This window comes from Podarcis gaigeae, assembly GCF_964106915.1.
Source record: "Podarcis gaigeae genome assembly, chromosome: 3".
NCBI lineage: Eukaryota > Metazoa > Chordata > Lepidosauria > Squamata > Lacertidae > Podarcis > Podarcis gaigeae.
In genome coordinates, this window is record NC_139680.1 from 3,596,072 (window position 1) to 3,621,032 (window position 24,961).

General features: G+C 41.6%; 1 protein-coding gene across 2 annotated transcripts in view; it reads right to left on the bottom strand.

Moving 5' to 3' along the window:
* Positions 1-5,740: 5,740 nt before the first annotated feature.
* The window catches only part of COMMD1 (copper metabolism domain containing 1), a 71,136-nt gene continuing 51,915 nt past the window's right edge, over positions 5,741-24,961 (bottom strand). The window contains exons 3-4 of one of the 2 annotated variants that reach the window (XM_083730880.1): positions 15,975-16,106; positions 5,741-6,000 (exon numbers count right to left, since the gene is read on the bottom strand). In XM_083730880.1, the coding sequence (XP_083587006.1) occupies positions 16,008-16,106 (99 nt within the window). In that variant the 3' untranslated portion in view covers positions 5,741-6,000; positions 15,975-16,007. The remainder of the gene's footprint in view (positions 6,001-15,974; positions 16,107-24,961) is intronic. The other variant, XM_083730879.1, reaches the window with a different exon arrangement.

The following is a 24,961-nucleotide window of genomic DNA, read 5'->3' on the forward strand; positions in this document are numbered from 1 at the left end:
CAAAATATGGTGCATATGTTTCCAGGGCCAAAATCAGCCACAGAACAGCTGGAGATGAAGATGTTCCAGAGCCATTTCCATGCCTAATATTGAGGACAATCATAGAATCATAGAGTTGGAAGAGACCACAAGGGCCATCGAGTCCAACCCCCTGCCAAGCAGGAAACACCATCAGAGCACTCCTGACATATGGTTGTCAAGCCTCTGCTTAAAGATCTCCAAAGAAGGAGACTCCACCACACTCCTTGGCAGCAAATTCCACTGTCAAACAGCTCTTACTGTCAGGAAGTTCTTCCTAATGTTTAGGTGGAATCTTCTTTCTTGCAGTTTGGATCCATTGCTCCGTGTCCGCTTCTCTGGAGCAGCAGAAAACAACCTTTCTCCCTCCTCTATGTGACATCCTTTTAGGACAAGAAGAGGCAAGGTAGCAGTCACCAAAGTGCCACGTTGGGTGAATAAACTATGGGATGATTTTAGTTGCGGAAAAGTTGATATATTCAAGGAAGAACAAAGTTGAAGATTACAAAGGTTTTGGCTGAAATTTCTAAGCTTCAGACAAACAAATGGGGTGGGGGGGAGAGAAGAAGAATAGAGCCCATAATATTTTAACACACAAACTTTGTAGTAAAATCAGAGGGTTTCTCCCCCAACCCTTGCATTCAACTTTATCTGTATAAATCAGAAGTAAATGATACTGTTCAATACAGCTGTCAATGGAAGCAGATTAAAAACAAAGCAGATTATTTTGAACTGCCACAAAAAGCTGGTAGGAGAGAGAAACAAAGGTTTCAATCCTGAACACAGTTAAGCTGTTTACAAGATGAAAGCATCCTAACTGCATGAACTGCTCAGAAAAACAGTTTAAACTGTGAAGGTATTCTGTGTTAGTGCTTGGCAAAAACTAGTTGGTTATACATATTACATGACATTTAACAGTGTCCAGAAACCCATCTAATTAATATGTGCACGTCAACTCACTGTAGTGCATAGTTTCTTTAACAGGAACTGTAATTTTCTGTAAAGCTAAATTACAGTGTTTATAGCTTTGATTACAGCCTTCATTGAACCTTGGAGCACCACCAGAAGGTAACATATTAACTGCAGTAAACAAGCAATTTTGGAGGTGGCGTACCTGGCATATTGAATTTTCTTGTGTTATCACAATTACTAACTTTCTGGAAAGAGGTGCTGCCTCCACTATTCAGCTATGAACAATGACAACCAGTGAGTATCCTCCAGAAGGAAACTGGTTTGAATGCTTAACGGACAGTGTGATGGTGCAGAAATCTAGTTACAGTGCCTGTCTGGTACGAAGGTTGCAGACATCATGTGCCCTGTACAAATAATGCAGCAGTGAGGTATTGGAAGAAAAATGTAGATTGCTCAAGATGCTGAAGTCCAGCACCTGCTTCTAAGGCAGCATTTCAGAAATCTAGACTGGCAGAGCTGAGGGAATTTTTACAAGAATGCAGAAGAGAGGTCTTCACTTGAACTGTAAGGAACCAGACTGTTGGCACTTAATGTAAAATCTATTTTCCCATTTCCCTTTCTGCTTTGCAGATGGGGATTTTGGTGATAAGCTGATATTCAGGCTTGAAACTTAAAATTGTGTGCTGAACAGACATAACAAATGTCATTCATATATCTCAGTATTTAATTGAGTTTTTACATTAAAAACAAAGCAAACTTACAAACAGAATGTCAAAATGGTTACTTTAAACCAAAGGCCTCAGGTTGCTAAGCCAGTTATGCCCGATGCCCTCTGCACGGATATGATGCCTTGGTGAGACCAAACCCGCAGTCCTGTGTCCAGTTCTGGGCACCACAATTTGAGGAGGATGTTGACAAGCTGGAAACATGTGCAGAAGAGGGCAACCAAGATGATCAAGGGTCTGGAAACAAAGCCTTATGAGGAACAGTTGAAGGAGTCAAGTATGCTTAGCCTGGAAAAGTCGAGACTGAGAGGATATGGTGGTGATGATGATTTATTTTATTATTTATTAAATTTGTATACCGACCTATACCTGCAGGTCTCAGGGCAGTCCATAGGATAAAATAAAAAAAGAAAAACACAAAATAAATAATCAAAATGAAAACAACCTAATCATTCCCCCTCCAACACGTTTTAAAAGGGCATAGGATGTCAATCAACCAAATGTCTGGTTGACTGATAGTACTCACCCCACCCATCTGACTGGGTTCCCCCAGCCACCATCTTCAAATATAGCCATTTTCAAATATCTCAAGGGCTGTCACATGGAAGTTGGAGCAAGCTTGCCTTCTCCTGCTCTGGAGGCTGGGACCCAAACCAAGGGCTTCAAGCTACAAGAAAGGAGATTCCAACTAAACTTCAGGGAGATCTTTCTGGCAGTAAGAGCTTTCTGGCAGTAAGAGCTGACATTAGGAAGAAAAGGGGGAAAGAGGTGGAGGGGGGAAAGGTGAGTGGGGGTGGGGGTCGGGTGGGGATGTTTCTATTATACTTAATATATGTGGGGTTTTGTGTCAGCGTCACTTGTATAGGTTCTTCTATTCACTTGTGTTCCTTGGGTGGTGAGAGAGGTTGGGGTTGGCCTAGAGTGTGGTTGTTCCTTGCAGGTTTTTAAGCAGAGGCTGGATGACCAAATGCCAGGGATGCTTTAGTTGAAATTCCTGTCTTGCAGGGGGTTGGACTAGATGACCCTCAGGGTCCCCTCCCTCCAACTCTGTGACTCTGTGACTTTCAGAAATATTTTTCAGTTACTTCAGGATATCATCCATTTCCCCCCTAAAATGATTCTGACTTTCCTGCCTCAGCAAACCTCTGGTAAACTATTTCATATAGTTTTGTAGTGTGTAAAATACTACTTCCTGACATCTGCCTTGAGTTTCTTTGCAACTTTCATTTACACCACACTGCTCCATCCACTGAAGAATTTGACATGATGTAGCTTGTTTAAATTGTGTCCTTCAGTTCAAAAAACAATTCATTGTCCAAAGTATATTTGAGCATTCAATATAATTCTGTGATCAAAGGCCACAAGTGCCTCAGCAGTTAGATCATGGTTTTAGTGTTCTTGACTCGTTAGGCAAGATCACATATCATTAACCATTAATATTACAAAAATGTGGCAACAGAAACAAAACATCATTGCATGATCGGAGGCCAGACATCGTTGTGGTGCTGAAGGGAGAAGTAAAATGAGATGGGGAAGGGGCCTTCAGATACTTGGCCCAGTTGAGGGCTTGGCTTGCAAGGACATCTGCTGCCATGGCGCCCATGTGGGCACTCTTGGCATAGCCCACTGCACTTGCCCTATGACGAAGCAGGATGTGCTTTCTAGGGATGTGATTAAGAGGTGGAATGTGGCTGCTTGGTTCCTTATATTCTGTCCGATGTGTATGCTGTGCTATAAGAGGGAGGGAGGACCTTAAATCTTGTCTAATTTGTACAAATTAAGAAAACCCACACCATTTATTATGTTGCATTGTTTATTTTGCTGGTTATGGGGAAGACCAAGGAGCTATGCCTGAAAACTCAGTTGCTATAAATTCTACTCATCAAGTCATTGAGTTCCTGGGATTCCACAAGGCATTGCCCCATTTCCTGGCCCAATTCAGTCCATCACCTAAATCAAAGGTGTAGGATCTCATGCCTGGGGCGTTAATATAAACTTCTCTATCTTGTCTATAATGCCGCTTCCTTACCTGGAGGTGTGAGTGTGTGTGGTTAGAAACTGCTGACTTTTGCATGGCTGGACTGAAGTAATAAAAGATAAGAGTCACATCTTCGACCCACCTTACTTTTTGCTTCTGGACCCACCTACTATTGCCATGCGGCTCCAGTAATGTTGCTCCTGGTGGATTCCAACCCTCAGGTTTAATAAAGATTCCTCACCCATGATATAAACCAGGCAATCTAAGGCCCGGAGGCTGGATCCAGCCCAATCGCCTTCTCAATCCGGCCCGCAGATGGTCCGGGAATCAGTGTGTTTTTACATGAGTAGAATGTGTCCTTTTATTTAAAATGCATCTCTGGGGTATTTGTGGGGCATAGGAATTTGTTCATTATTTTTTTCCAAAATATAATCCGGCCCACCACATGGTCTGAGGGACGGTGGACCAGCCCACGGCTGAAAAAAGTTGCTAACCCCTGGTTTGAACTAAGTTGGGTTAGCATGAACCACAGTTCCTGAGCTTGTACATAATGTAGATCTGCAGATTGCTCCAATGTGAAAGCAAAGTTTTCACTCTCTTCCTCTCTTGCAGGCAGAGGACAGTAGAGTAGGAGCAGATGTTCCCAATAACCATCACATCATGTTCATGACAATGAAACCAGAATCAAACTGTGGTTTGGTATCCAGTAGTAGTCCTTCAGAAAACCAGGTCTTCTGGGAAGAGATGTATTTTCTGCTGCCCCATAAACAATGTTTTGTATTTTGTTTAAAATATTAATAAAAATATGGAGGGAAGAGGAGAGAACTAGGACCTAGCATCAAATTATTTCTCACAATACCGTCAGAAAAAGTAGGAATGCGACCACACATGGGGGTCCTGGGCAAGAACCAGTTCTCCTCTTGAGGCAGATGGCCCCACTGAGAAATGGGAGTAATTTGAACCTTGTAAGGAAGCCAATGCCAAGGTAAAACTGAACACTTGACATGCTGAATAAATTAGTTAAAATATTGAAGGATGTTCTCAAAGGAGGGGAAAGAAAAATCCCAATAGCAACCCTGCCAAAGAACCCCCCAACCCCTCCCCACAATCAAATCCATCCACAGAAAGCAAGCAACAGTACTGTCACCCCTGAGAGGTTCTGGAGTTCATATATGCATGTCACTTTAATATTTTGCCCTACACTTTACATTTTCAATATGCACCGTAATATACCACAAGGCATTGCTCTAGAGATGTAACAGTTCATGCTGAAAAGTCTTTCTGATGTTAATTTGCTCTCCATCTGAAATTACACCTATTTAGGCTTTTCAAATGACTGGATAATAATTTCCAGCAGGGGGGTTTGAACTTTCATGCATTGTGCTTGAAGTAGCCAAAATACACTTATGCTTAATTTTCCTGATAGGGTCTGACAGCCTGACAATGGTTTCCAATTATGAACTCTTTGTGTATACAAACAAACAGCTGCTGAATATGAAGGGAAATAAAGGTATGTATAGGAATTTACTACAGGGATTTTTCTCCTGGGCCTATTGTCACATAGCAGCCACTGCCACAACTCACTGGAGGAAGGACTAGGCCTAGGCTTCACTGGCGCATAATATAACTAGCCCCCCCCCCCCCATGGAGGACCATCTGTGCAATGGTCTGAGCCACACAGCTCTTCCCCCTAAATAAGGGGGAGCTTGAATGTTTATAGGAATTGAGCCACAATGCACACACAAAGGCCTGTTTAGAGTACCTGTGCCACACATTATGTGCAGCGACAGGGCATGCACCTGCCCTTTCCCCATGCAAGCTGCGATGCCAGCTTAAGATAAATGCCAGAACTGGCCTTCACGTCTGAACCAGGACTCTTGTCTTCATTCCCCAGTACAATCTGTATGTGTAACTTTCCATTCTTTTCACTTTCACATTCGTTCTCATTTGAGGCAAGGGAGCTCTCTTCTGGTCTCAACTGCTGGAGAAAAAAAGTGAATAATAGCAATACCTCCTGTTGTTCTGCAGAGCTCTGCTATTAACTCTATTTTAATCCAATTACATCCTTTTGTTTTAGTGGGCGGAATGATCTTTGCAAGTGTCTATGCATGTTTTTCCTGAGTTACTTTTTTGTCATCTTTATTTCAATTCTTACATGACAGAAGAATAAACTAAAATATTTCACAACAAGCATGATGACCAAAGGAATGAACAGGATTTAGAACATATTTTGTGCCATACACAGTTTTAACTCAAAAGCTAGTTTGATTGAGTCAGAGAAGTAATGCGGTCTTCAATCTCCAAAAGCTTCCTCAGCATTTGATTCAATTTGATCTCATCAAATTCCAAAGTCAAAAATTCAGATTCCTGGAACAAAGAAGGAAGGAAGATGTTAGGGGAAAGTGCTGGAAACTTAACAAAGAAAAAAATCAGGAGCAAGAAAGGCTATTTGGATGAGAACATCTGTGGACTGGTTCCAAATAGACTTTTTCCTTCACAGAAATGCTTTGGAATAATGGCTGTGGAACAGTGAAAACAGAAAACAGTATGATGAAAGGAAATATCCACATTGATTTTTATTCCAAAAGGAAAGTGATATGAGTAGGTAACAGCAACACAACCCCCGCCTACGAAAGGTACAGCAGTAGGGTGGGGAGAAGAAGTCCTGTGGGGCCTTAAGACAAACCAATTTGTTGCAGCATAAGATTTCATGATCCCACTGTCTACCACATGCAGGAAGTGGTATAGATTACTGCTGTGCACAGAGAGTCACCAAGGATAGAGCTTGTCACATGGTCTACAATCAATCATACAGTGTGAGAAAGTGACTGTCCTATTTTATAAGGCAATGTTTTTACATAAAGCTAATATGCATAAAGGTTAGCTTTCAAACTTCCTACATTCAGAAACGGTTTCTGCATCAAACTGTCTGCTGAAGAATGCCTACACGTTTGACATAAATCCCTTGGGTGCAGCAGCGGTTTCTGAGAAGTGGTTTCTAGCATACACACACAGCCAGCCTCTTGGGCTTCATTTTTGCTCCAGAATCTGCTGCTAAACCCCAGTATGTGGTTGCACTTTGTGGATTTTGCCCACCATTCCCCATCTTTTCATTTAAGAGCCCCTGATAAGCTTTGGAGGAACTCTTCAGAGTTCTGTTGTTTGAAAATCGCAATACCAGGACATTTGAAACCCAAACCAGATGCCTTGCAAACTAGTTACAGGATATATATTTTATCCATCCCTGAATGCCAGCTTCAGTCAAGCAACAATGCTGCTCATCAGATAATTCTTATTTTGGCAGAGGAGCATGTTGGGCATTCCTCAGCAGTGAGAGCAAGAAGGGCTAAGGAACTATTTTACATGTCTGAACTACTGATACTTACAAATATGCTGTAGTGTAAAATAAGAGGATAAATATGGACTGACACATACATTAACATCACAGAACCTGCTTAAATGTAAACTGAAAAACGCAGACTGAATGTTATACATATTAATGAGAATAATATGTTTTAAACTGAGCTATCTGTTTGTGTCTTTCAAGGAAAAGTTTCTAAGTCAAAGTTATAGTGAAGAATTTGCGGCCGTTTCAACAAGTCAAACCAAAACTAGACATACAGGGATTTAAAATGCACACACACACAACTTTGCTGAGTCAATTCTGGCTATGAAGAATGTATAGGCAACAGCACCCCCCCCCCCGAGAGTCAGGTTTTGTTTAACATACTTTATCTAAATAGTCTCTGAACTGATTCATGCTAGCAGTCTTTTTTTCTAACAGAAACAAGTGAAACCAAAACTGTAAACAACCTTTCTGGCATAAAAATTCACATTAAAAACAGAGAAGAAAAATGAAGATGAGCCCACTGAGAAAGGAGGACCAGATTCATAACCGAAGGTGAGTTTTGTTCCATATCTCTTATGCATATAAGGCTGGTTCATGCGCAGCCATGCTTATTTAGCTGAGAAACTGTACCAAGGCCATGCTCCACATGAGAGCAAAAAGCACAGAGTCATAGGGGAGGTTTGTTTCAGGATCTGGCTTCAGCAAAATTGATTGGCTGGCAATTGTGGCGACAGGTCCTCCCTGCTCTGGCAAGGGGGTGAGGAAAGAGACTAAAAGTTTTTCTATTGTTTGTGATATAGTAAAACAAATTGAAAAGGTTGGAGATAGAGGAAGATGAACCAATCTTCTAGGGCAGCTTTCTTCAAACTCAGCCCTCCAGATGTTTTTGGCCTACAACTCCCATGATCCCTAGTTAGCAGGACCAGTGGTCAGGGATGATGGGCACTGTAGTCCCCAAACATCTGGAGGGCCGAGTTTGAAGAAGTCTGTTCTAGGGAAATGCTTACTTGGGTGAAACTTAACTTTAAAAGGGGGGGAAGTTGGGGAGTGGATTTGATTCCCTCCTTTGGCCTGAAACCCTCACACTAAGAGAGAAATGTTAGAACTGAAAGCATTTTCCCTCAACCTTTCCTCTTGTGGAAGCAAATTCCATAGTTAAGTATTTGGCCGGTCCTGACTCTTCCAACATTCAGATACACAGGATGTCCATGAGTTCTAGAATTATGAGAGAGGGAGAAAAACTTCTCTCTATGCCAGGCATAATTGTATGTACTTCTGTCATGGCACCTCTTATTTGTCTTTTCTCTAAAGTTGTTGTTGTTGTTGTTTAGTCGTTTAGTTGTGTCCGACTCTTCGTGACCCCATGGACCAGAGAACGCCAGGCACCTCTGTCCTCCACTGCCTCCCACAGTTTGGTCAAACTCATGCTGGTAACCTCGAAAACACTACTTTTTTCTCTAAAGTAAAAAGCCCCAAATGCTGTAACTTTTTCTCACAGGGGAATTTCATCATCCTCTTGATCATTTTATTTGCCCTTCTCTGAACCATTTCCAACTACAATGTCTTCTTTGAGATGAGGCAACCAGAACTGCACACAGTACAGTAAGCCCACAACGTATGCAGAGGTTATGTTCCAGGGATCACACCTAAAGCCAAAATTGTGTATAGCTAAAAGACGCAGGTGGCGCTGTGGGTTAAAGCCTCAGCGCCTAGGACTTGCCGATCGAAAGGTCGGCGGTTCGAATCCCCGCAGAGGGGTGCGCTCCCGCAGCTCGGTCCCAGCGCCTGCCAACCTAGCAGTTCGAAAGCACCTCCGGGTGCAAGTAGATAAATAGGGACCGCTTACCAGCGGGAAGGTAAACGGTGTTTCCGTTTGCGGCTCTGGCTCGCCAGAGCAGCGATGTCACGCTGGCCACGTGACCCGGAAGTGTCTCTGGGCAGCGCTGGCCCCTGGCCTCTTAAGTGAGATGGGCGCACAACCCCAGAGTCTGTCAAGACTGGCCCGTACGGGCAGGGGTACCTTTACCTTTTTCTTAAAAGACTTTGGGTTCAATGGTGGGTGGGATTGCCAAAATAATTTTCTACTTTTTTTTGCCATGCACGTAAAGCTGAACGCACACAAGTTAAATGTGCATAAGTTACAGGCTTACTGTATTTCAAATGCATTCACACCATAGATTTGTATAATGATAGGACTTCCGGAGGCGGCGCAAACGACAATGGCTGCCTTCTTCTAATTGTGAAGGGGGAGCTCCGCAGAAACGGGTCGTCCGCTACGGCGAAGCGGAGACCCACGTCGGAAAACCACAGGCAGCGAAAGCCTGTGGCCGTGGGACTCGGCGGGCACCAGAAGCGCCCCCCGAAACGCAGAAGAGACCCCGTAAGGGGTCTCGGAACGTGGAAGGATTGGCGCGGTGCTGTGAGTCGATCGCTCTTTCTGTGGAGTGAAGCCGCGTAGCTGCTGTCGGTGAGCGCTGACCTTTTTTCCTGGGAACATCCGATTTGAAAACAACAACCCGTGAGTAAGAAAAGAAAGAAAGATTTGGAGGCTAAATTACTGCTAATTCTGCTAAAAGCGGGAGACGCAACCAGGAAGTCCGTCTCTCGTCTCTGCTTAAGACTCAAAGCAAAGGACTTTGATGTTTGGAGCCTTTGAAGAGGCGCTAAAAGGCAATCAATCTATACATCTATTGGAGCTGTGTTTAAGGAGACTTAGGACTTAACTCTTTGAGTGATTCATTTCTTAATATGAACTGTGCTTTACCTTTTCTGCTGGAATTACAAATCTACAGAGAAACCCAGGCAGTCGGACTGCCTACTTAACAGGACTGTCAGATTGCAAATTTTGACACTTTGTTGCTTTGTGTGCTATTGGAACTGTTATATTGAATCATTTTCTCTGGCACTTGCTGAGACATTGTTATGCTTTTAAGACCAACTCTGCTAACTACAGGGAAATTGAAGGTCCTTCGGAAACTAAAGGCTGTATGGACATTGTTTTAGAAACATTGGAATTTGGAAAAGTTTGGAGTTTTAAAACAATTGACTTTAACATTTTGATTTCCTCCCTCAAAACATAATTGGGCTCCCTCTAGAGGATTTTGGATTTACAATTGCATGTGACTTTGCTTTCTTTTTCCTTTCCTTCTATTTGGCTGTTTACCCTCTGGGCTGGTGGTTTCCCATGGGAACATACTCAGTCTGACCTTGACCAGTAGACAGAACTGGAATGAGTGGCACTGGGAGATCAACAAGAGCGGCTAAAGCGAAAGCAAAACAAACAACTCTGACTTTAACTTCACAGCCGCGTAGATCATCTGTCCCTGCTGTTTTGGAAGTGGAAGAAGGAACTGAGCAACCTTTGTTAGAGGATATGGCAGCAGGAGGATCAGTATTAGACAAAATATTTGAAAAACTGGAAGCTCTAGACAAAAAAGCGGATGAGCAAACGGCAAAGATTGATCAAAATACAGCCAGTGTTAATAAATTAACTGAACAAGTCACCTTGAATGCACAATCAATTGGCAAATTATTTGAAGCCACCGCAGAAAATCGGAAATTGGCAGAGGAAGCTAATCAAAAAACTGAAGAACTGAGGCAGGAGGTAAAACCATTGCACAAGCAGGTTGGAGAACAACAGGCCTATCTGTCTATGATTGAACTACGGGCTCGGGAAAATAATTTGAGATTGAGGTCTATACCAGAACTTGAACAAGGGAACTTAATTGAGTTTCTGACAAAGGAATTTTCCAAGTTTTGGCCTTTGGAGGAAGAAAAGGATTTTAAAATTGTGACTGCTTTCAGACTTGGAAAATTAACAAGGAAAGATAGGCCCAGAGACTGCTTGATTACTTTGAGAACTAAGGAGGAAAGGGATAAAATATTAGGTCTACATTACGATAAGTCACTTGAAATTTCGGATAGAAGAGCAGAGATTTATAAAGACATCCCAAAACAACTTTTGGACCTTAGATCCACCTATACTGAACTAGCAAAACTGTTGAGGAGCAACTCAATCATTTATAGGTGGGAATTTCCCCAAGGATTATCTTTCACATTTAGAGGGAAGAAAGTGAAAATCAAAACAGCCGAGGATAAAGTAAAATTTCTGAGTACCTACGGAGAGGACCTTCAGAAAGGGATCGAAAGACCTTCAGGGTCTGGACCCTCGCCTGCACCTACACCTACACCTTTGGGGTCTGAAGACCAGGAGAAAAAGATACCACCACAAGAGGAATAACAGATTTGTCCAGGATGTCTCTGCAACTTCTGAGTTGGAACATTAATGGCGCCAATTCTCCGGAAAAAAGGAGAAGAATATTTCATATATTGAAAAAAGAACAATTGGACATTATTTGCTTGCAAGAAACACATGTGACTAGGCTCCACAGAAAAGTGTTAATAAACAAAAGATTAGGCCAAGAATTTATTTCTTCGGACCGAGTCAAGAAAAGAGGAGTGGTGATATATGCAAAGGAGAGCCTGTCACCAAAATTTTTATTTAAAGATGAACAAGGAAGGATTTTAGCAATTGAGATTCAAAACCAAGGAGAAAAGTTTTTGATATTAGGAATTTATGCGCCAAATGAGGGGAAATCGGAATTTTACAAGAAGCTGCATGAGATAATGCTGGACTACTTGAATTATGACAACATCATTATGATGGGAGACATGAATGGGGTGGCGTCAACCAACATGGATAAGTCACATAGCCAAAATGTGACAAAAGATCGCAGACTACCTAAAACATTTTTTGAACTGACTGACAACATGGACTTGATTGACATTTGGAGAACAAAGAACCCCCTGGAAGAGAAGGAACATTTTTTTCTGAAGCCCAACTGACATGGACAAGAATCGACCAAATATGGATAACTAGAGGTCTGGCACCTAAGACAAAAAAAGTGGAAATCTGCCCAAAGACCTGCTCCGACCATAATGCTGTAAAGATGGATATGAGACTAACTCCAACCGGCTCCTTCAGATGGAAGATGAATGACAATTTGTTCAGAGATCAGGAGATTACCAAAAAGGCCCAAAAAGCTTTGAAGGACTACTTTGAGATAAATTTGAACACTACGGTGGAAAAAAGAACCGTCTGGGACGCAAGTAAAGCGGTTATGAGGGGGTTTCTGATACAACAGAACACCATAAAGAAAAGAGCACAGAACGAGAAAAAAGATAAGATCCTGGAGAAAATTAAAGAATGTGAGAAGAAGTTAAGATCGAGACCGAAGTCAAAGGAGATTTTAAGAGAAATTAAACTCCACCAAGCACAATATTCTAAATTGATAAATCAGGAAGTGGAATGGAAAGTTAAGCTAATGAAACAAAGATCTTTTGAATCGGCAAATAAATGTGGAAAGCTGTTAGCATGGCAGCTGAAAAAGAGACAAAAATTGAATACGGTCACAAATTTAGAGATTGAAGGAAGAAATATTCAGAACCCAGTGGAGATCAGAAAGTGTTTCCAGAGATACTTTAAACAATTATATACACAAGGGCCGCAAAATGAGGTGGAGATAGAACAATTTTTGATAAAGAATGGTCTACCAAGGCTGTCTCAGGAAAATAGAACAATCCTGAACTATAAAATAACACAACAAGAGATTGAAGAAGCCATTCAGAACATGCAACTGGGCAAATCTCCAGGGCCAGATGGGCTTACCTCCAAATACTATAAGACATTGAAAGACTATTTGATACATCCATTAATGGAGGTTTGCAATGAAATCATGGAGGGGAAGAAGGCACCGGAGTCATGGAAAGAAGCTTTCATCACATTGATACCCAAACTAGAAACTGAAAAGACACAACTTAAGAATTACCGCCCCATCTCCCTCCTAAATGTGGATTACAAAATATTTGCAGACATTTTAGCAAGCAGATTTAAAAAAGTTTTAAATGAAGTAATTCATAAGGACCAGGCAGGCTTTCTCCCAGGTAGACATTTGTTTGCTAATACAAGGAATATTATTGACATTTTGGAGCTTTTGCAAACAAATATTAATACAAAAGCAGTGTTAATATTTATAGACGCGGAGAAGGCCTTTGATAACATCTCATGGAAGTTCATGAAGAAAAAATTGGAAGGGATGGGAGTGGGACGGGGGTTTGAGAATGGGATAGAGGCAATTTATTCGGAACAAAAGGCTAAATTGATAGTGAACAATGTGGTGACGGAAGAGTTCAAAATTGAAAAAGGAACACGACAAGGTTGCCCTTTGCTATTTATTTCGGTCCTGGAGGTGCTCTTGAACATGATTAGAGGAAGGAAGGAATTCAGGTTGGAGCGAAACAGTATAAACTTAAAGCATTTGCAGATGACCTAGTTTTGACCCTACAGGAGCCAGAGTCTAGTACGAAAAGGGTATTACAATTGATTCAGGAGTTTGGTCGGGTGGCGGGATTTAAACTTAACAAGCAGAAAACCAAGGTTTTGGAAAAAAATTTGACACCTTTAGAATCAGAAAGGTTTCAGAAAGAGACAGAGTTAAATGTGGTTTAAAAAGTAAGATACCTAGGAGTAAACATAACAGCGAAGAATATGAGTCTATTTAAGGATAACTATGAAAAGTTTTGGTCTGAAATTAAAAGGGATTTAGAAGTTTGGTCAAGATTGAAACTTTCCTTGTCAGGACGAATTGCTGCTATAAAGATGAATGTATTGCCAAAGATGTTGTTTTTATTTCAGACTTTACAGATTGTGGATAAAATGGAGTGTTTTGGGAGGTGGCAAAGAGATATCTCCAAATTTGTCTGGCAGGGCAAAAAGCCCAGAATTAAGTTTAAGATACTAACTGATGCTAAAGAAAGAGGGGGCTTTGCCCTGCCAAACTTAAAGCTGTACTATGAATCAGCAGCTTTCTGCTGGTTGAAAGATTGGCTGCTTCTTGAAAACACTGATGTTTTAGATTTGGAAGGATTTAACAACGTTTTTGGATGGCATGCATATTTGTGGTATGACAAGGTTAAAATTCATAAGGCTTTCAAGAACCATATTGTCAGGAAAGCAGTGTTCAATGTCTGGATAAAATATAAAGACTTATTGGAAAATAAGACCCCAAGGTGGTTATCACCAATGGAAGCTAAGGCCCGGAAAAGACTCAATATGGAGGTCAAATGGCCGAAATATTGGGAAATAAAAGAAAAAGATGGAGATAATTGGAGGTTGCAGAGTTTGGAGAAATTAAAAGATAAAGTGCGAGATTGGTTACATTATGCTCAGATCAAAGAAGTTTTTAAGTTGGATAAAAAGATAGGATTCCAGGTGGAAAAATCAAAGTTAGAAACGGAATTGTTAGAACCTAAGACTAAGGTACTTTCAAGAATGTATAATTTGCTGCTAAAATGGAATACACAAGATGAAACGGTCAAATCGGCTATGATAAAATGGGCACAGGACATAGGGTATAATATTATGTTTGCTGACTGGGAAAGGTTATGGACCACCGGTTTGAAATTCACGGCATGTAATGCCTTGAAAGAAAATATTATGAAAATGATATATAGGTGGTACATGACCCCAGTCAAGCTTGCAAAAATATACCATTTGTCTGATAATAAATGTTGGAAATGTAAAGAAACTGAAGGAACGTTCTTTCACCTTTGGTGGACCTGCCCTAGAGTTAAGGCTTTCTGGGAAATGATATATAATGAGTTGAAAAAGGTATTTAAGTATACCTTCCCTAAGAAACCAGAGGCCTTTCTTTTGGACATCGTCGGCCAGAGGGTGTTAAAGAAGGACCGAACATTTTTTATGTATGCAACAACAGCAGCAAGGATACTTGTCGCTAAATACTGGAAAACCCAAGATTTGCCCACACTGGAAGAATGGCAGATGCAACTGATAGACTATATGGAGCTTGCAGAAATGACTGGCAGAATCCGAGACCTGGGAGAAGAAGTTGTGGAGGAGGACTGGAAGAAATTCAAGGACTATTTACAAAAATATTGTAAATTGTATGAATGTTAAGAAAGATGTAAGATTATCAACAATATGGCACCAATAAGTTAGTTAAAAGGAATATGAAGATAAATGAAAATATAAGAAAAGATAAATTTTGGATAAATATTATGTTAAAATTAAGCTTTTAAGGTTTGGGTTAAATTATCTAAAATTAGGGATACAATATCAGAAAATTATAATATAAGAATTGAAACAAGGTGATAAATTGCTGGGTAAAGTTCAAAAATTTGGAACGCAGGAACGAGAGATGCGAGGAAGTCCAAAGAAGTGAAGAAAATGTGGATATTGGAAAAATTATATGTTATTTTGTTTGTTCTTTCTTTTGTTCTAAGAAAATCTTTAATAAATATTTATAAAAAAATAGATTTGTATAATGATAGCAGCAGTTTCATTTACAGTTCCTTTCCTAATGGTAGTTAGCATGGAATCTGCCTTTTTCACAGCTCCTGCATGCTGAGTCGACATTTTCATTGACCCAATGTCTCACTCTGGTCAGTTTAGACTCTATAAGCATGTATGTGAAATTAGGATTTTTTTTGCACCAATGTGCATCACTTTACATTGTTAACACCGAGTAGCATTTCTATATCCCTCCCCTGTCCATTTATTCCTACGCACAGAATCATACAGTTGTAGAGTTGGAAGGGACCACGAGGGTCATCTAGTCCCAACTCCTGCAATGCAGGAATCTTTTACTCAATGTGCTCGAACCCAGAACCCCGAGTCTCATGCTCTCCCCACTGAGCTATCCCCTATTCCACACTCTCTGCTTCCTGTTACGTAACTAGGTCCTGATCCCCAAGAGATCTTTGCCTCTTATGCCATGACTGATAAGATTCCACAGAAGCCTTTGGTGAGGCACTTTGCCCAAAGGTTTTTTGAAAGGACAGATACAACTATAAGCAGGGGGACTTTTTTTGGAAATGTATGCAGCCAATGAAATCCATGATTCACAGTCTAGCCTATTTCCTAGACGAGGAAATGTGAAAGGCTATTTTTGTCAAGCCTGTCAGTTCTGCTTACCCAGATTGATAAGTGCTGTCTGCTTTGCTGCAGTCAAATATGTTTCTTATCAAAGCCTTCAGAATGCATCTTCATTCCCCCTGCCATGTTGCCTGGCCTCCCACATTCTTCCCAGTGACATTTAACAGTACTCTGAAGGGACACGAACATCCTTTGCTAAATCATATTTTAGGGCCCCCTAAGTCTGTCCCCATAACTCAAAAGTTCAGTAGGTACCGTAATCCATTTTGGACAGGCACTATAATATATTTAGCATATGGGTTAACAAATATAACATGAACAATTTTCAGCTTTACTTTTCTCGTAGAGTCTTTTCTTTCCACATGATTGTCTTTCTAAGCCGGCTGGAGGCTGTAGGACGCATGGGAAAGTGGCGGCTGCTTCTGTGCTACTTGTGCATGTCAGCTGCTAGGCAGGGCGGCTGAGCAGCCTAAAAAAAGCCCCGCTGTGCCTGCGGTCTCTTTGGGGCTTCCTCTGCCCCCACACTTGCTCTGTGAAGGGTTGTCCTCACAAGCCACAAGGACTCGCCAGCTCTCTCCCACAATTTCCTGGTTTGAATCTATTTACTTCCCAGCATCGTGCAGATACATGGCCAAACTTGAGTTGATCATGTGTAAGTGGGGGGATGCCTGTATAAACTCATTGGGCTGTACCCAATGCTAGCCCTACTCAGAGTAGACATATTGAGATTAATGGTCATGACTTCATAGTTGAGATTCCTGCACTGCAGGGGGTGGACTAGATGACCGTTGGGTCCCTTACAACTCTACAATTCTAATTTCAATAAGCCTGCTCTAAGTAGGACTAGCATTGGATACAGCCCATCATTGCAGCAGAGTGGTTTATGGAAGACAGGCATAGGCAAACTCGGCCCTCCAGATGTTTTGGGACTACAATTCCCATCATCCCCGACAACTGGTCTTGTTAGCTAGGGATCATGGGAGTTGTAGTCCCAAAACATCTAGAGGCCGAGTTTGCCCATGCCTGATCTAAGAGGATTTGTACACATGGTATTGCAGGAAGATGGCTGTTCATATAGATGCTTGCAAGTGAGGGGAAGCTAGAGGCACACAGTAGGTTAGAGTATTTCTGTAAAGGCCAAAATGTTCAGGAACTAGCGATACAGGCTATCTATGCCCTCTCTGTATACCATGTGCAGTGGTCTTGCTTTCTTTGGAGAATATAGGCTGCAGTAAGCATCACCTGAAAAATGTGCTTTTAAATCAATTTGACTATGCCTTTGGAAAATGTGTTCTCTTACGTTGAGAGTGAAAAATTGCTCACCTGAATATATATGTCTCAAGAGACCTTGTTAGTTGCTGTTCAGTTAAGATTCCTCCCTCAATGGGACTTGCCTAGATGTAGCTACAAAGCCATTGCTGCTAATATAAATGAAAATAAAAAACCAATATGAAATGTGTGTAGACCCCAGAAAAGACTGTGTGTCTTGCTTTTTGTAGCTGAGTATGACAGCTAAGCACACACAGATCATATACAATGAGATCATATCAAATGAAGGCAAACAGACATTGCCAAAGTTGCTCTTTTCATATAAAATCAGCAATCTCAGAAGAGACAAACTAGTCCATTGTGCAGTTAGGTAAGGATGTTGAATAAAATTATTTAACATCGTATTGCATCCACTACAACTGAATCCAATTGCAGGACTCAAAAAGTTATTTGAAGGACTATTCCTATCCTGTGAGGTTCAAACAATGTATGATACCAAATAAAAGCTGGATAATTTCAAAGTTAATGAGATGCAGTACAATCTTATTGGTCTAGTTGTTTTCATATGCACTACAATCTTGGCAGCAAAAGAAAAGAACAAATCACTATTCATTATAATTTCTCAATACAGTGCTACCTCGGACTACGAACAGTCCTGTTAATGAACTATTTGGTGAACGAACTCCACAAAACCAGAAGTAGGTGTTCCGGTTAGCGAACGTTGCCCAAGAGGATGAAGGAAGCCAAATGGAGGAAGGGCACTGGTGGCGGGATGCCTCGGTAGGGAAAACACACTTTGGTTTAAGAATGGTTTGGTTTAAGAACGGACCTCTGGAACGAATTAAGTTTGTAAACCGAGGTACCACTGTAAATATAATTCTGACATGTACAGTGCAAACAAATGCATGTCTACCTTGAGGTCAATTAGATTACTCCCAAGTAAGTGGATACAGAATGGCAGCATCAAAATCTTGAAAGTGAGGCTTGTATCTGTGACTCCTTTCCATGGGAGAATAATAATAATAATTTATTATTTATACCCCGCCCATCTGGCTGGGCCTCCCCAGCCACTCTGGGCGGCTTCCATAAAAACCAAAAATACAGTAAAATATCACACGTTAAAAACTTCCCTGAACAGGGCTGCCTTAAGATGTCTTCTGAATGTCAGGTAGTTGTTTATCGCTTTGACATCTGCTGGAAGGGCGTTCCACAGGGTGGGCGCCACTACCGAGAAGGCCCTCTGGCTGGTTCCCTGTAGCTTCGCTTCTCGCAATGAGGGAACCGCCAGAAGGCCCTCGGCGCTGGACCTCAGCGTCCGGGCAGAATGATGGGGGTGGAGACGCTCCTTCAGGTATACTGGGCCGAGGCCGTTTAGGGCTTTAAAGGTCAGCACCAACACTTTGAATTGTGCTCGGAAACATACTGGGAGCCAATGTAGGTCTTTCAAGACCGGTGTTATATGGTCTCAGCGGCCGCTCCCAGTCACCAGTCTAGCTGCCGCATTCTGGATTAGTTGTAGTTTCCGAGTCACCTTCAAAGGTAGCCCCACGTAGAGCGCATTGCAGTAGTCCAAGCGGGAGATAACCAGAGCATGCACCACTCTGGCGAGACAGTCCGCAGGCAGATAGGGTCTCAGCCTACGTACCAGATGGAGCTGGTAAACAGTTGTCCTGGATACAGATTTGACCTGTGCCTCCATGGACAGCTGTGAGTCCAAAATGACTCCCAGGCTGCGCACCTGGTCCTTCAGGGGCACAGTTACCCCATTCAGGACCAGGGAATCCTCCACACCTGCCCGCCTCCTGTCCCCCAGAAACAGTACTTCTGTCTTGTCAGGATTCAACCTCAATCTGTTAGCCGCCATCCATCCTCCAACCGCCTCCAGACACTCACACAGGACCGTCACTGCCCTCACTGGTTCTGATTTAAAAGAGAGGTAGAGCTGGGTATCATCCGCATACTGATGAACACCCAGCCCAAACCTCCTGATGATCTCTCCCAGCGGCTGCATGTAAATGTTGAAAAGCATGGGGAAGAGGACAGAACCCTGAGGCACCCCACAAGTGAGAGCCCAGGGGTCTGAACACTCATCCCCCACCACCACTTTCTGAACACGGCCCAGGAGGAAGGAGCGGAACCACTGTAGGACAGTGCCTCCAGCTCCCAGCCCCTCAAGAAGCATTTGATATGCAGAATTTTGTTTGCTCTCCCATAATTAGTTGGGTATTACATGATTTAAGAGGCTATGTTATAGGAGGAGGGGGGAAAAGTTATCCGTCTTTCAAGAGGAATTGTTCTTTAATTCTTCTAATGTAGAATCAATCATATCCTATTGGAGATTAAATTGAAAGGATTGAAGGGACTGGAGCAAGTCCAAGAACAAAAGGAAAGCCTTCCATTTGCTACAGTGCAGTAAATTTAATTTCACTGCTTTTATGATATTACATTTTTTCAATCCATCATTTATAACCCTTAAATCAAAGGAGGATTATTTACCAGCACTCAAGTTAACCTTTCCAGGCTCAGCTCCAGTTGGTATGTGTGAAGTATTGCACACAAAGAATTTGAAAGATACATTCTAACCCACCATAAGCAGAATCCACCGGCAATTCTTCCTATACAAGTCCTGCTGGAATGAATGGTGAAGTTAACAAAAGCACATACAATGCCCCTTTGTTTTCATGTATTCCATAGTAATATGTTGGGTTCTAAGATTGAGAAATACAAATAATAGTATTTGCGTTGCTAGTCATTAAAAACAATTGTACACAAGCTTATGAACTGTCCCCTTCTTCAGGTTTCACTATTCAGAACCAACAAAGTCTTAAGTAGGGTGGTTCCTTATGTGTTGCCCAAAAAGAAAACATGTATCACTGAAGAAGAGAACAAAGGAGAACATAAAAACCCCACCAGTGCAGCATTAGCCTAACATGTAGGCTCTGCTGTTGAATTTCTGCCAGTTGTGCAGCTGTTAAGGGAGACCTTCAAACACTCAGTGAGAGGAAACCATGTTTTCCAAGAGCAAGGGAAGAACGAGATAAGGACAGTGGAGGGGGAAGAAAGGTCTCCACACTCCTGGGAGGGAAGAATGGTGGGGGGACAGTGCTAAAAGGTCAGAAGTGCTGTCACCCTGTCACCTGGCTTGCCTAATTTCAGTGGGACTGGCCGCAATTCCTTTGCAGACAAGGAAAGCCAATCCTCTCAATTGACGGTACAGGGGTCCCCACGTCACTCTTTCTCATTACTCCCCCTGCCTTGGGACTGTGCAGAAATGATGCTTCAGCCCTTTGGATCAAAGCAGTAAAAGGGTGAAAGAACCAATTGAAACAATAGAGTCTTGGACAGTGAGAATTACGGAAGGGGATGTTCCTAGGCAAAAGTTGGAGAGGAAGCCTGAAAACTGGGAAAAGATGACTGATATGAAGTAAGTCCAAAAGAACAGGGTAGATTTGGAAGTTTTGAGGTTTAGGTAGAAAACACTTGAGGAGGCCTTGGTGGAGAAAGCGAAGCAGAAAGCACCACCTCTGAGACAGAGAAAAGTTTGAAAGGAAGGCGAGTTGGATCTGGAACTTGCCTCAACTGACAGATGTCTCTTGATGAAATTTAAGTATGCCAAAATTAGGAAAATGAATGGGAAATAGTCTGGAAAATGATGATTGTTTATCATTTTGTAAATATTAATACATTAGCAGGCTGTGATTAAATGCTTTCAATTAGTAGAGATGGGGATAAAATTAGAAGAAAAAATAATAGTTAAGCACAGATGTGGAATGCAGAAAGTTGTTTTAAAGGGTACTCTAAACACTTAAATGACATCTGTGTTAAATAATGGTAAATGATTTGAAGTGTTAGTAAGTTTTGATTAAGTATGGGTAATTATTAGAAAATTGGGTAAATGGATATGGAAATGTAAGAGAATTTTGTTTATATAAAGAACCAGAAGAGGGGATGGAGGGAAGTCCAGAGATTCCTGGAATCTTGAAGAAAAGGTTTTGAAAAGATATTGCTATACATGGGGATTGGGGGGTTAAAAATGTTCTTTTTTACTGATGTTAATGTGGAATTAAATTGTGAAAAACAAAACAACACAAAATTTAATGTAGAAGTGCTGTCACCCTGTCACCTGGCTTGCTTCTCTAATTTCAGTGGGACTGGCCACAATTCCTTTGCAGACAAGCAAAACCAATCCTCTCAATTTATGGTACAGGGGTACCCACACCACTCTTTCTCATTACTCCTCCTGCCTGGGGGGGGGGCTGTGCTGAAATTATGCTTCAGCCCTTTGCAGAAGAGATTACATCTAGGGAGCAGATGCAATCAAAAGAGGAAGGGGACACTTTGGCTGTGTACACACTCCAGTTACTTTGCATGCAGTGCAGTGCTACTACTAGTTTATGAAGTCATGTAAGCATGTGGTTACCACATTCCACACTTTGCTTGTAGTTTCTTGAGAAATGCTGCATTTTGATGCATTTATCCCCAACCACTTTTTTATGGAATGTTACCTTTGCCCTGTGTGTTTCAAATTTAAAATATGTATTAATTTTTAAGAAGTACACTACAATTGTCATACAGGAAGGTAACATGAAATGCTGTTCATTAACATGGCTTTTAAGGTTTATAGGGAGTAATTCCCTGAGTAGAGATGTGTAGGATTGTGCTATAAGGCAGCTACAAAAAGTCCAGCGCCAGTGAACGCCCTCACATTTGTGATTCTCCATCTCATGTTTCTCTACATTATTGAAAAAGGGAGTTTTGTCATAATCACTTGGAACAGCTCCTCTCTCTGTGTTGCTAGGACACGGGTCATCCATAATTGATTTGGATTAGCTAGTTTTTAGAGCTGGATGTTTCAATATAAATAAAAACTGTTAAAATATCCTCTTCAAAAGTTTGCAGCATTAGCAGTGATGACATGGAAAGACCATGAAACAGAAGGTAATAATCTAAACACGAGAAAAACGACCACATTCCAGAGCACCATGCCACTTGGTATGTGCACAGAGACTTGAGACCTTTATCTCTTAAACACTGGCCACCAAACAATGCTACACTAAAGGTTCTTTTAAACATAAAGGAGTCAGGGGCATAGGGTGACTATATTTCATGAATATTCTTTACTTCTAAACAAGAAGTAGTCCAGGATGTACATATGGAGACCACTGTCTGCATCCTTAAGGGTTTGGATTGCATCCAAGTCAGAAATGTTTGGTGGCAACCCAATCAGAAATTTCTCAATGTGGCATGGAGACACTGCAGTAAAGTTTTTCATCTGTCAGGTTGATCTTGTTTAGCCCAAAGCTGTTCAGTATTAAATGTGTGCTTTGCATATATTTCAAATGAACAAGTAAAAGAACATTTGCAGGGCTCTCACCTCGCATTCCCCATCTCAAGGGGCCCACCTAGGGCAGGAAAAGAGGGACGTGATGGCAAAGGGTCTCCACTTCCTCGGTGGATCACCCTTTTCTACCAAGGAAGGGACTGGAATGAGTAGTCCCAAGGGGAGTGTGACGATGTTTGCATCAGTTCTTCCACCTCTGTATGAGGTGGCATGAATTGAAACAGGAAGCAGGAAGCACTTTCTGACACCTTGGCAATCTGGCATCAAATAACGTTGCAGACAAAGCATTTGCTGAAAGCAAAAGTAATGTCTCAGAGCTTGCCATAGTCAGGTGACGGGAGCAGGGGAGGGCAAACACCAATGTGAGCAGTGGAAGGACTTCATTGGGATTGATAGGTTAAACTTGTAATCAAAGGGAATTATTATACCAAGAAAGTAAATCTTTTTTTCCCTATCCCCAAAATCAACTTTAGAAAGTGTCTAGCACTAAAGTCTGTCCCTATTTATCTGTATTTTGGCAGATATCTTACTCAGTGTCACCCCTCTCAGGTCTGCACTTTTCAGACCAATTTTCCACAGTGCTTCCTTTTTCATTGACTATAAAACTGTAACATTTGCTCTTGTGGCTTAATTTTCTTGCCTTCAGAATGGGACCCGTGCCTACTTTGTTTGTTTAGTTGTTTAGTCGTGTCCGACTCTTCTTGAACTCATGCTGGTCGCTTCGAGAACACTGTCCCACCATCTCGTCCTCTGTCGTCCCCTTTTCCTTGTGCCCTCCATCTTTCCCAACATCAGGGTCTTTTCCAGGGAGTCTTCTCTTCTCATGAGGTGGCCAAAGTATTGGAGCCTCAGCTTCAGAATCTGTCCTTCCAGTGAGCACTCAGGGCTGATTTCCTTAAGAATGGATGCGTTTGATCTTCTTGCAGTCCATGGGACTCTCAAGAGTCTCCTTCAGCACCAGAATTCAAAAGCATCAATTCTTCGGCGATCAGCCTTCTTTGTGCTAATTTTATTCAATTCTGTGACAAGATTAAAAAGTATAGGCATTTCCTTAAAACACACACATCCAAAACTTTAAAAGTGGTCAGCCCAAAAACCCCTGTAATTAGGTAAGCTAGTAGGCCTGCAACAGTCATCCATTTCTGTTAAAAAGAAAACAATTATAGCTCCATAGACTCTGAACTACATCAAACTGAGGCAGTCTGTTTTCCAAAGCACCAAATTGGGGTTCAAACAAAATCTGGTGGTTGGTGCACACCCCTGCTAATTATTTGCATAAAGAAGTCAAAGTAATTAAGATACAATTGCACCCTTAATGTTTGAAAGATTAATAATATAAAGAATGCTGCAGAAGTCCCGAGAAGGAACTTAGCTATGCAATAGCTGAGTGAATATTTGCACAGTGTTCTTTGAAGTAAATGAGGACTAATAAGGCAATTATGCCCAGTTCAGCTTTGATGACATCCTCTGGCATAGAATCCTAAAACTCAATTATGGTTTATATATAATTACACACTGCTTCCTTTTACCATTCTAAATTAATTACCGTATTTTTTGCTCTATAAGACTCACTTTTTCCCTCCTAAAAAGTAAGGGGAAATGTGTGTGCATCTTATGGAGCGAATGCAGGCTGCACAGCTATCCCAGAAGCCAGAACAGCAAGAGGGATTGCTGCTGTCACTGCGCAGTGATCCCTCTTGCTGTTCTGGCTTCTGAGATTCAGAATATATTTTTTTCTTGTTATCCTCCTCCAAAAACTAGGTGCGTCTTGTGGACTGGCGCGTCTTATAGAGCGAAAAATACAGTACATATCAATGTCATTGATTTTCATTCTTCTCATTATTCTCTCTTATATTTGAACTGAGAATGCCTGTTATTTCTCGCTTACATATGCCATTGAGCGGTTTCTACACAATGGTGAAAGTAACCTTCTAGGATAGTTTCACTGTTTGTACCAAGGAGAGAAAACTCCCTTTGCTGCTTTCAGGGCAAAGCTTGCTCTTCTTTTTACTCTGAAAGGTTCTGCAAGCTCATTGTGTTCTTTAAACAATTAAAAATGCCATTTGTATAGGAAAGGAAAGGAGAGGAATGAGTAAAATGTAGAATCCTTATCAGATTCTAGAAGTGGAAGGAATACCACCAAGCCCATTTATTTAGCTAGATAAAGGCTGTAAAATGCTTTGCAGTCTGAAAGTATGTGCACCCAAGAACACTTAGATTGAATTACTTGGGCCTTAACCCCCCCCCACCCCTCTTGTGGATTTTAATGGATGGGACATGGTTTTGAAACTATTAGTAACTGTGAACACAAAACACAAAGGCTATTAGCTAAGTATTCCAAATGGGCAGCAACAAAATGCGAACTTGTGTGAATATTAGGACTGCAATTATGGAAGATGACGGGAGTAGTTTTTAT